The sequence below is a fragment of the Mytilus galloprovincialis genome, chromosome 8 (assembly GCF_965363235.1).
Source record: "Mytilus galloprovincialis chromosome 8, xbMytGall1.hap1.1, whole genome shotgun sequence".
Classification (NCBI taxonomy): Eukaryota; Metazoa; Mollusca; class Bivalvia; order Mytilida; family Mytilidae; genus Mytilus; species Mytilus galloprovincialis.
Window position 1 is genome coordinate 25,492,531 of NC_134845.1, and position 12,718 is coordinate 25,505,248.

Below are 12,718 nucleotides of genomic sequence, written 5' to 3' on the forward strand. Positions count from 1 at the left end.
AAAAGTTCAGTTTTGTATTTAATGCGCAACTTTCCATGTGCTCACTTCCGGAACAAGCACTGTTGAAAAAAACATTGAAAGTGTTACTCATCCCGTTAAAAATTAATTCTATTGATTCATTTTGCCCTTAACTTGTGATTGATGTAACATTTTGTCTTGTAAATATGGCCAATATTGCTGCTGCTCGAATACAAAGAGAATTCAAAGAAGTGGTTAAAAGTGAAGAGGTACAGACTGCTATGTTCTTTGAGATATATTTCATCTATAAACTGCAGATTTTTTCATGATCACACCGACTCCAAAAGCCAACCTTTATCATGAAATGGTTTCAATCTAGAACCATATATTTACTGATTTCATCATGGACTTTTCATTTCCTTATCAGGACAGAAGTGAATATGAGTTATGACCAAGACATTTTAACAGGACAACCTGAAGGAGAGTATTCCTAGTTACCTAATTTCCTGATTGATGGGTATATTTCCCCAAATTCATGGTTAATAGCTCAGATCGATCTTGTCATTGCCATTGATGCTAAAAGTTGTGAAGTTTGGTCTGCTGGCAAATTTTCTACATCACTATTTAGTATTATTCCCAGTTTAATAAGCATTATTATTTCATACTTGACTTTAAAAAGAAGATGTGGTATGATTGCCAATGAGACAACTCTCCACAAGAGACCAAAATGACACAGAAATTAACAACTATCAAGGTCACCATACAGCCTACAACAATGAGCAAACCCACACTGCATAGTCCACTATAAAAGGCCCTAAAATGACTTATAACATGTAGATTGATAGCAGAAACCAATATGGGAAAATTGAGTTGACTGCAATAAGGAATGTTCCAATAATCACCTGTACAGGCTTATTTTGTGTGTGACTTGCTTTATAGAATCTGGGACGGTTCACCTTGATTTATGCTGACTCTGGGTCTGACTACCCCAATACCAATGGATACACATTTTATTTTGTATTCTGTATCATGTCACTTAATTTATAGTATAGAGGTTTATTTAAAAGTTAACTTTCACACATAATTTGATATTCATTAAAACAAAACAGCATGCATTATGAATAAGCATGATAAGTAAAAAACATAAAAGTTGATGTGATTAGTGCAAGCTATCAAGGTTAAACTCTGAACAGGTGTAAAAAGCTTATGCATCTTTGTCCCATACATAAACATGATAAAAGAAACTTACATGTGAATAAATGAAAAATCCCAATGTCCTAGCTATATACAAACAATTTCAAGTACAGACTTTGTTCTGACAAACTTTACAGAACTTTAAACTAATTGTTCTGTGCCTCTGGGTGCATGGGATGTTTTGATTGACAAATAAAAAATGCTGTTGTTGTTAACAGTCTTTTATCATTTGAACTACTCCTGACAGACATGAAAAAATTACAACCACTGAACTACCTATCCTTCTCTAACCTAGGACAGCAATGTAACTGCACAACACAGAACAAACTTAACAAATAAAACTAAAGGGAAAACAAATGAGAAAACAAAAAACAATAACTACTCAATTACAGGCATATAAAGAATGTCGCATGGTTAAAAAGGTGCCAATGCAACCCTCAACTAACCTAGGAAAGTGATGTGACAGTGCAACATAAGAACAAATACTTGAAATCAGTTGAAAAAGATCTAAATCTTATAACAGTGTTGAATTGCATTTGTCAACCTTTTAGAATAAGATATTCAACATGTTCAAAGGATTAAATAAGGTTACCTGTTGTGTTTCTGCACTCGTACAGTGAAAGTTACTTTACCTGGCCTCAAACAAATATTATGAAACTTTAACACATTGGTTTTTACCACCAAACACTGGTCATAACCAAATTTGAGTGGCATCACTTGCACTGTTCATGAGTTATGTCCCTTTATAAATAAAAAAAATGTAATTTGTTGTACATTTACAAGCCCTAGACATCTGTCCCATGGATAAATTCTTCATTTATTTAAGTTTAACAAAAGTAACATTCAAGTGGAAAGTGATAATGAGTAGATTTTACCTTCTTACAGATATATGTACATGTATAACTAAATGTGTTTTTCTTTTATAATCCAGGTGGAACGATGTAAGATAAAAGTGTCGCTGAAAAATGATATGTATAATGAGTTAGAAGGGACGATAGCAGGACCTCCCGACACACCATATGCTGGAGGAACATTTAAACTAGAAATTAAAATTCCAGAAACATATCCATTTAATCCTCCTAAGGTATAAAGCTGAAATATTTTCTTGTATTTTATCATTTACTATGCCAAAAACAAAATGCTCAGTTTTGATGTGTAATAAAAACTGAACATTAATAAGATATCATTGCTCAGGCTTTCTTTTGAATATTACATGAATTTTAAATACCAATTAGTCCTAGGGATAAAAATGTATACCTCCATTGTTAAACATTTAATAACGAAGTTACATGTAAAAAAATATCAAATTAACCATAAAACTAAAAACATGTTCCTCTTGATTTTTTATTTATAAATTTACAATAAACTTGTACAATAACATGTACCTGAAATTTTATTATTTGAGAGATTTTAGGGTGGTCATATATTTAATCCAAGCTAGCCAATAGAGAAAAAAGTTATAAGTTAATTCCCTGTAACAACCATAGGACACTGTATGGCCTGCAACAATGAGCAAAAGTTCTGCACAACCCATACCATTATTTGGCAAAAATTAAAAAATTGAATTCTAATGAGAAAACTAATGACCTGAAGTCTGTTTTGTGGTTGAGTATAATAATAGTAAACAATCTTTTTTACAGGTAAAATTTACTACAAGAATATGGCACCCAAATATTAGTTCTGTCACTGGAGCTATTTGTTTAGATATTTTAAAAGATCAGTGGTGAGTTTTTGTGATTTAAAGACCTGTTGTTTTAATATAAAAATTGAAAATAACTGAAAATGTGCATTATGTCCATTTTCAATTTTATTATGTCGTTTGTGAACTTTTAAAATAAAATGCCCAATTTTGATTTTTTTATACCCCTACTGTAGCAGACAGGGCTTTAAGTTTCACCCTTGTCTGACTTTTTGAACATACCAACATCCCAAAATGGCTTACATTTTCTAACTTTAAATTGCCTCAACCAAATGTTATGAAAGTTCAAAATTATACACAAAGCTTATACTGTCTAGAGTTATGCCCCTTTACAAATGAAAAAATGCTGAATATTTCATTTCTGTTCTCTAACTTAAGTTTGCCTCCACCAAATGTAATGAAACTTAAACGCAATGCTTATTTATACAAAACACAGATCAACTTTGAATTTTGGTGGCATCACCTTTACTGTTCTAGAGTTATGCCCCTTTACAAATGGAAAAATTGGCAAATTTTTAATTTCCGTTCTCTAACTTTAGTTTGAATGAACTAAATGTTATAAAACTGATATACAATGCTTATTACCACAAAACTTAAATGATGTACATTTGGCCAGTTTCACTTGAAGTCCTTGAGTAATGTCCGCTTATAATGTTATATGCAAGCGATCTTCCCCATTTATTTACCAAATTTTGCAATTCACAGAAAACTGAAATTTGTTAGTGTGAGAAAGGGACCTCCAGTAGGATATCCCCTCAAGTCACGTTTAAAAATTAACTCAAGTCAAGTTTATGCCTTCTACACAGTTCTGAAGTATATGATACTGGTTTTGATAAAAAAAAAAAAAAAAAAAAATTATAAGTCCTTTCAAATGAGATATCTGGTCCCAAAGCCACAAGTCAGATTTGACCATGTTGAAACCACAGACGACAAGCTGCATGTGTCACTTAAACACACATTCTTATTTTTTTCTACAATGTATATCAAAATTTAAGCTTAAATTTTATTCTGAAATAATCTATTTTTTGCAGGGCTGCTGCTATGACATTAAGAACAGTTTTATTATCGTTACAAGCTTTGTTAGCTGCAGCAGAACCCGATGATCCACAGGATGCAGTTGTAGCCAAACAATATAAAGATTGTCAAGAAATTTTTATAAAAACAGCCAGACATTGGACAAATATATATGCTGGTGGTTTGTATATACATATATATTTATTGGAAATACAAATGTAAAGTCATTGTTCTTGTATATTAATATACCGGTATCTTGCTACCAGATTACTAGATTACAGGGTTGTAATATGTATCCCCTTTGTATTGATTTTTTATTAAAACTTTTTTTAAAGTTTCATTTCCTTGATACTTTGATAAGATTTTGATAACATAGATATTTTAAGTTTCATATACGATATATTTAAACACTTCTAAGCTATATAAGCATTTCAAAGTTTAAATATTGACAAGTTAAATTTAACCATGAATACAATACTCTGATAATATGATCCTGTAAATTAATTGATGTATCTAAAATAATACTGCTTCAAAAACGGTCACCATGTCTTACATTTTGATCATGATAAGTTAAGTACTCATTGCTTTGAGAAGCTTATTATCTGAGTTATTTGACACTTAAAAAGCTGTTGTTTTGAGGTTAAGATGTAAAGTTAATATGGAACTTTTCACATGCTTCGGCCAATATGATAGGGTTCAAAACCCTATTATATTGTCTGTTTACAATCCAGATAAGATTATTCATTATAGCACATTTCATTTCCATGGAAACTTGAAGGTCCTGCAACAATTTAAAGAGAGGTCCAACCTTCAAAGTGTTTATTTAGAAGGAATTACATTTGATTATGGAATTGTACAATTGCTTTTTGGTTGGATTTCCTAAAGGAGTAGGTCCAGTAAGACCCCTTTTTGGCCCCAAAATATAGCAGTTTTACAAAATTGTTAAAATGCAAACTTTTAGTTATTTATTGGAAAGAAGAATGCTTCTGCTACATACATATATGGGCTGTTTTTGACAATTAAATGCACATATATCGAGAACTAGCATCATTAAGTCATTCTAAATTACTGAAATCATCACAACTTTAGCATTTTAGTTAAATTTTAGACGGTTTCATTAATATTGAAGTGTAAGTTGTATTTGATGATAATACTTAACATATATAAAAGTTGAGGATGAACACGAATGCGGCCACTTTCATTTTTTACAAAAAAAAACATCTGAAAAGTGACATTTTTTTTGCATATTTGATAGATTTGTCGTATTTAAGCTTGAATCGGAGTGTTTTTAATGACTAAATCAGTGAAAATCTTTCACTTAAACAAATTGGATCAACTGAAATAGACGCTTAAGTGTTTAAAAAGTGTCCAACATCTTTCGTCAGATGAACCTGAAATTTGAGGCCAAAATCGGCCCTTACCGGACCTACTCCTTTGCCATTATAATCTATAATCAGAACATCACTATTTTTAATAATAAAAGAGAGCGATATAATCAGCAAAAATATCTAAAGAAGAACAACAAACAAACATGATATAAGACAGAAACATATTTTAAAACATTGTTAAAGCATGATTAAGATAAACAAAAAACAAACTGATGTTATAGGCTATGAATTATGTTTTTGTAGGTCCCCATAGAGAATTGGATTTAGAAAATAAAATTACACAAGTAATGGGAATGGGATTTGATGAGGTAAGTACTATGAAGACAATGCTGTTACTTGTTTCTTTATTTGCATTGAAGGTTCTGTTCAAAAATATCTCTGCCTTTTGTTACAATTGAAATAGATGTAAGGACTCACCAACAAATACTGGTACATGTATTACCAAAAGACATCTAGAGGGCAACACACTCTTCAACAACAGACAGACAATCAGATCATATGTCAAACCCTTCATTATTGTTTTTAGTTTACCGTTCCCAAGAAACTGTGAGCTTTAGCCATCACTTGGCATCCATCATTGTCCATCCGGTGTAAAACTGTTTCAAACATCTTCTCCTTTGAAACAACTGAACCAATTTATCTAGAATAAAGTTTGTGTTTTATTTTCTATTTCATAAAAAAACATGGCTGTCATGGCTAAAAATTGAACATTGGGGTAATATGCTGTTTTTGGCTTATATCTCAAACACTGAAGCATTGAGATCAAATCTGATGTGAGGTAAAAATGTTCATTAGGTGAAGTTCTATCAGTCCATAAATTTTCAGATGAATCTAATCAATCTATGCTGCCTCTAAATAGTTATTTTAAGGAAATTTTGCAGTTTTTCGTTATTATTTTGAATATTATTTGAAAGGATAAAAATTAACTGTTAACATAAAAAATGTTCAGAAAAGTAAGATTAACAAATAAGTTTATATGATCAATATTATCAATTATCCCTTTAAGGAGTAAAAGCCCTATAAAGAAATGTTTCACAATTTGTTCATCAAGGTTACTTTAAAAAATCTTGTCATATAAATAAAGGCAACAGTAGTATACTGCTGTTTGAAATTCATAAATCGATAGAGAAAAAACAAATGCGAAATACAAACTTAAACTGAGGGATACGCATCAAATATAGGAGAACTAGGACACAAGAGAAACACAACATTAAAATGTAACAAACAGAAACGAACTATAATATAACAATGGCATTTCCCTGACTTGGTACAGGGCATTTTAAGTTAAAAATGGTGGGTTGAACCTGGTTTTGTGGCATGCCAAACCTCCCGCTTTAATGGCAATGTTAATTATAACATTAAAATGACAATGTTATTGTCCTATGATTCTGTTGAATCACTTTAAATAAACTAAAATGAGTTTCAGAGTATCTAGTATAATTTTTATGTCCCACCTACGATAGTAGAGGGGCATTATGTTTTCTGGTCTGTGCCTCTGTTCGTGCGTCCGTCTGTGCGTCCGTTCGCTTCAGGTTAAAGTTTTTGGTCAAGGTAGTTTTTGAAGAAGTTGAAGTCCAATCAACTTGAAACTTAGTACATATGTTCCCCATGATATGATCTTTCTAATTTTAATGCCAAATTATAGTTTTGACCCCAATTTCGTGGTCCACTCAACATAGAAAATGATAGTGCGAAGTTCAGGTTAAAGTTTTTGGTCAAGGTAGTTTTTGATGAAGTTAAAGTTACATCAACTTGAAACTTAGTACAAATGTTCCCTATGATATGATTTTTCTAATTTTAATTCCAAATTAAAGGTTTAACCCCAATTTTCATCGTCCACTGAACATAGAAAATGATAGTGCGAGTGGGGCATCCGTGTACTATGGACACATTCTTGTTGTGTTTTATTTCCAAGTAACATAGCCACTATTGCTAAAATGGAACATACATTTAGGGGTAAAAGGATTTAAAATGTCTATCATTTTAAAATGGGTATTTGGTTAGGGCTTTCCTTAGTTGTTTCACATCAAATTTAGAATGATTAAGTGGAAATACAAGATTTAAAACTACAATTTAATATTGTGTAAATAGTGTGAAAAGAAAGCATTGAAAAACAGAATGAACCTATTGAATTCATATGTATTCACTAACTTAAAAAACAATTTGCTTTATATCATATATTGAAATAATTAATTTTCTGATGTTTTTCAGGGCAAGGCTAGAGTAGCACTATCATCACATAATTGGGATATAGAAAGAGCGACAGAGAATTTACTCAGCTAATATTCATGTGTTATAGACATTTTAACAAATCTACGTCCTTTTGTTATTTATGTTGATGATGAAACTCATATGTGATATTGTTATGCTGGAGGGCAAGGAGAAGGGTAACACCAATACTATGGAAGACATCATTGTTATAAATCAACCATTTGTCAGAATAGTTACCAATCATCCTGTACAGATATAAATAAATGGGCTGTTCCATAATTGGTTTTGGTTGGAGATGGGAGACACTCATATTGTGGGTGGTTGCATTTTCCTTAGAAAATGAAAAAAATTAAAGAAAATTTAATATAATGAGTCGTTTGGGTCTTAAAAAATGTGCCTCTCATGTCCCCCATGAGTTTAATTCTGGAACAGCCCTAAAGATTTTTATATGATTCAATTATTTTTTTGGAAATGTACATATAAACGACTCCTAAAGTTGTTACATGTACAAAGGTATTAATGATGTAATTCAGAAGATTTTTTTCTTTATAATTTCTGTTTTCATATTAAGGAAGACGGAATCTTTAAGAGGTCAACTTGGCCTTTGAATAAATTGTTTTTTAAAATTCTCTATATTGCCGAAATAAACATTGAAAATCTATGCACTGAAAACAATTGCTGGAAGTATCCATGAAACAACATCAAATAAGTGAAGATGAAAATATTATTTTAAAACACTGTTTAATTCATACATGCAGAGAAACAATACAGGGCATTAACCTTGCCCCAAAAATTGTGTTTTTTTCTCAGTTTATTCCCTGGAGACATGTGCTCTATGTATAGTCGGCCACAAAGAAATTTGAGATCTTTTGCATAAAAACCTGACCCATCTTCCTTATAATATACATGTATATTCAATAATGTTACATGCCAACCTAAGTTATACTAAAATTTTCTGAAAGCTTTGATTTTGAATTAAATGATTAAATGTTATTGAAGTGTGAAAAATCGGGTTAATACTTGTATCATACTCATTTTTACGTTGGTGAATTAACAAGCCAAAGAAAACTAAAAAATATACTATCTAATTTTGACCAAATGACATATGATGCCATTGATTGACCTTGGTATGAACTTCAAAAATGCAAAATGTAAAATGTTGACAAAAAATTATCAGAAGACAAATTATATAACATGTCAAGATGGTGTGTATAGTGTTTTTAATAAACATTGATATTGTATACACAGTTTCTCAGTTTTATTTTGAAGTTGTCAATCTTTATTGCATTGCAAAAATAAATCAGATCCTATCTCTAAAATTTCCTAAAAAGTTTAAAAAGGTTTATGTAGAGGAATTTGTATGAAGTCATGAAAAGAAACTTCTTTGCACAGGAAGCAGAATTACAAAATAAGGGATATAACTAACGTGACAAAGTAGTATTAACCTATAACTCTGGTCTTGCCCTCCATAATATCACCTCATTGTATGTTATACCTACTTATATCATGCATGTGATCAAATAACATTATGTCACTAGAGACTTATGTAAGTTATGATTGCTTGTACGATTACTGTTTTATTGAAGTTAAGAATTGTTTTTGTTAGAAAATTACATTACATGGATCTCCACAGACTAACATTAAAATTGTTTGCACAAAATATCTATGACTACATGTTATAATGGATTACTAGACAAATTGTTCATGGCTTTTGACTGCTTTCCTTGTCTTCATTATAGATTTATTTCAACATTTTTTTAATGTTTTCCCTCATTTTGAGTCATGATTTTTAGGGTATGATAAGGTCCATTGAATATGTTTTACTTTAAGAGAAACAATGTAAGTTTTATATTTTGAGAAAACAGATTGTACCTGTTAAAGAATCAGACAGGCAGTGCATATAAAGTAGGAAATGAATTGACATTGGTCGTAATGACAACAATGTATTTCAACTAAAATTTAGAAATTGGATGGGTTTGTAACTTTTGTTTTCTTTCAAACTTCTTTATTTGAACTAAGGCATCAATTATATTTGTAGATGTCAAATATAGTTAATTTTACAAAATTTAGTGAAGCTTATCTAGTATCTGAATGTTTTTCAATTGGGCCATAAAAAAAATATGTTTGTTTGCCCTAACCCTACCCTACCTACTCAAAAACTTTTATTGCCTTGATTAGAAAAAGTTTTTTTTTAATCCGATCTGTATGACAAAAAAACATCCGACAATTCCATTTCTCTTTTTCAAAATAAAAAAGAAATTGTCTACCTACCTACCTACCTACCTACCCACTGTCTCTACTTTTGGGTAGGGTTTGGGCAAACTAAAATATTTTTAAGTGTGGCCTTGCATAGTTTACAAAGGACTAAGATTTGAAAACAATCAAAAAATGGTCTAATCAGTAAATTGAGATTTCACTGGACCAAATGTAAGATAATTTTTTAATTGAAATGATTATGAATTAAGTAAGAGTTTTAGGTATGAAAAAAACTTCATCAGATTTTCTTCTCCCGTATAAAATTCATTATAATTGTTATAAATATTAATCAGTTTTTAAATTTTGCATGTATGGCAAAATAAGATTGCATTATATAATCAATGCACTTTCAATTGCATAAGAAATCCTTGGCAAGAAGGGAAGTAGATTTGTGAAAATAAACACATTTTCACTGTTTAGTATTAAAACACAGAACAAACTTTATTAATGCTCTACTTTATAAGTAATATATAAACATTTGTAAGATTTAATAGGGATAAAACTCAAATTGTGTAGCTAACTGAGTTTTCTTAATAGAAAAACAATCACATTCATAGAAAACTGATTTGAATTTCAAAAGAAGAATCCATATTTTTACCCATATGTTTTCATATTAAATTGAGATGATTGTTATTCATAAAGCCTGTGATGTCTTGAATGTGTTGAATGTGAAGTATGATTGTACTCTTAGATGCATTAAACTTATCCTATAGATCTCTTGTTTTTTAAACTGTTATCCAGGTTTAAAAAGTCCATTCAATATTGTAGAAGGCACTTGTTATGGTACTTTCGTCTTTCCTTTCCACAAAGGAAGAGACTGTTTTGATCATTTAATCAATTAGTTGTAATTGAACATGAAAATATTTTAAAATTCTCAGAAAATTTTGGTTTTTGTTCTTTTGGCCATTTAACTTTTTTTGATTGGAGGGTCGCTGATGAGTCTCTTTGTAGAAAACACAAGTCAGGAGTCAGTTTCACAAAAAAACTTACGACTAAGATTGGTCTTAAGTCATGAACAAACCAGTATAGTTACGATCAATCTTAGTCGTAAGTTTTTTTTGTGAAATCAACTCCTGGTTTATAAAATAATAAGACTCTTTGATGATTTTTTTTAGTTCCTATTTGTAATCTTTATGATCTATACTTTCATATAAGTAATTTGGCATCAGAATGGCTGTTGGTCAGAATCTAATAAAAAAAAATTACTTCAATATGAAGTGAATGTGATTATATATATACAGGTTTGGTTTAGATCAAGTAAAAACTATGAATGTTTTAAAATGGTAATTTAGAAGAAGTAATTCTATTTTTACTATAATTATTTTAGGGATGTGATTGATTCAGTTATTAGCACATGTAAAATTTTGAGATAAACTGAACAGTAATTTTGCTGTTGTAAATAGGTTTCAAGTAAAATGTTCAGCTTATCTGAATATATTTAATGTATAACACAATTGTTAATTTTTAAGACCTTAATTTGCAGGAGCAAGGATAATTGAAAACTTGAAATTTTGAGATGAATATTATGAAGTTATGAATGTACCATGCTTGCTTGAGACTAAGAGCTTGAAAAGAAAACAAACATAAAATGTTTGAAATTATAAAAAACACAAAAAAACCTTACTAGCACAGCCAATTTGTTAACATAATTTTAGATCATGTTGAATTTTCAATTAGTAGAAACAAAAGGTTAAAAATATGTAAAGAAAGTTTACTGTCTCATTTTTACAATCAAAAGCTGCATTTATTAGAAACATTCATAGGTCAATCAAAAGTCAACCTTTCCATTCCACAATACTTGTATGACTCTATAGAAATAAATATTTTAATTTCACAAGAACTAAAATTCAAACAACAATAATAGGAATTAAATTTTGGCAGTATAAAAATGATAAATTGAAGTTGTTTAGAAAGAGTTTATGATCATGCTTGCAGATGTTTGTGTGATAAAATGTCTTGATCATAATTATTTTCACTATTTTTTCTTGTGTATAGAACCAACTAAATAGTGAATTTTACTAAATTCAGGTCCATATCAGCATCAACTAAAAAGGTTCTGCAATTGGTAGATGCCAAATATGAGTTTTCTTTCACATAGATTTGCAATCAAATTTTGCATCGGGTTTACATGTAAGTCCCAAAAGATAAAGAAAGAATGGAAAACCATTTATTTTCTAATTTAATTTCCAAAAGAAAGAGTTGAAATATTATCACTTATTAGATGTGTGAATAAGTTTGAAAAACTTATTATTTAGACAATGTTTAAATCTCTTAGTCTTGACTTTATTGTTTTATTTGTAATATAATTATATTTGCTTCATTGTGTATATTCCTGAATGAATTACATCTTAATTGGCACAAGGTTTGTTTTAATTATGAATTTCTTTGAAAAAATACCTGAATTATGATATTATGTGTGAAAGAGTCATTATAATTTTCCCTATATTTTGAATGTTTTAATTATATTTATCACAGCAACTGTTTATAGACAATTTAATCTTATTTCCCTAACATTAAAAATTGAAATTTACCAATTATCCTTTAGATTTAGCTACAAAAAGGTAAGTTCACACAGAGAAAAGCGCTTGAAACCAGCATAATTAATGATGTTAATCAGTCGTTTATTAAATAAACTTTTTTTTATCAAGCTGAGAATCTTATTCTTTTCATTAAAAATGGATGAAGAGTTTCTGACTTTTTGAAATAATCAGTTGTGTCATATTTGGACACTGTTAACAGCATAATTTGAGGTAAATTGTTATTGAATTCTGAATGTAAACTAGAAATTATCTGTGGTGATGAATGAGGGGTCATGAATAGTAACTAACCCCTTTTTGGGATATTTTTGTGAAGATAATCTTTTTAGTTAAGATATAAGAAGATGAGGTATGAATGGTATAGAGACCACTCTCCATTAAAGTCACAATTTTTAAAAAGTAAACCATTTTAAGTCAAATTAAGGCCTTACCACACACACAACTTTGGCTCACACCAAGCT

The 12,718-nt window shown here is 30.0% G+C and overlaps 1 protein-coding gene across 1 annotated transcript; it reads left to right on the top strand.

Moving 5' to 3' along the window:
• Window positions 1-28: 28 nt before the first annotated feature.
• LOC143085401 (ubiquitin-conjugating enzyme E2-22 kDa-like) lies at window positions 29-12,367 on the top strand. The gene is made up of 6 exons (XM_076261732.1): window positions 29-227; window positions 2,084-2,236; window positions 2,793-2,875; window positions 3,883-4,046; window positions 5,497-5,561; window positions 7,465-12,367. Exons 1-6 carry the CDS (start codon window positions 165-167, stop codon window positions 7,534-7,536), a joined length of 600 nt encoding a protein of 199 aa, XP_076117847.1. The 5' UTR covers window positions 29-164; the 3' UTR covers window positions 7,537-12,367.
• The last annotated feature ends 351 nt before the right edge of the window (window positions 12,368-12,718 follow it).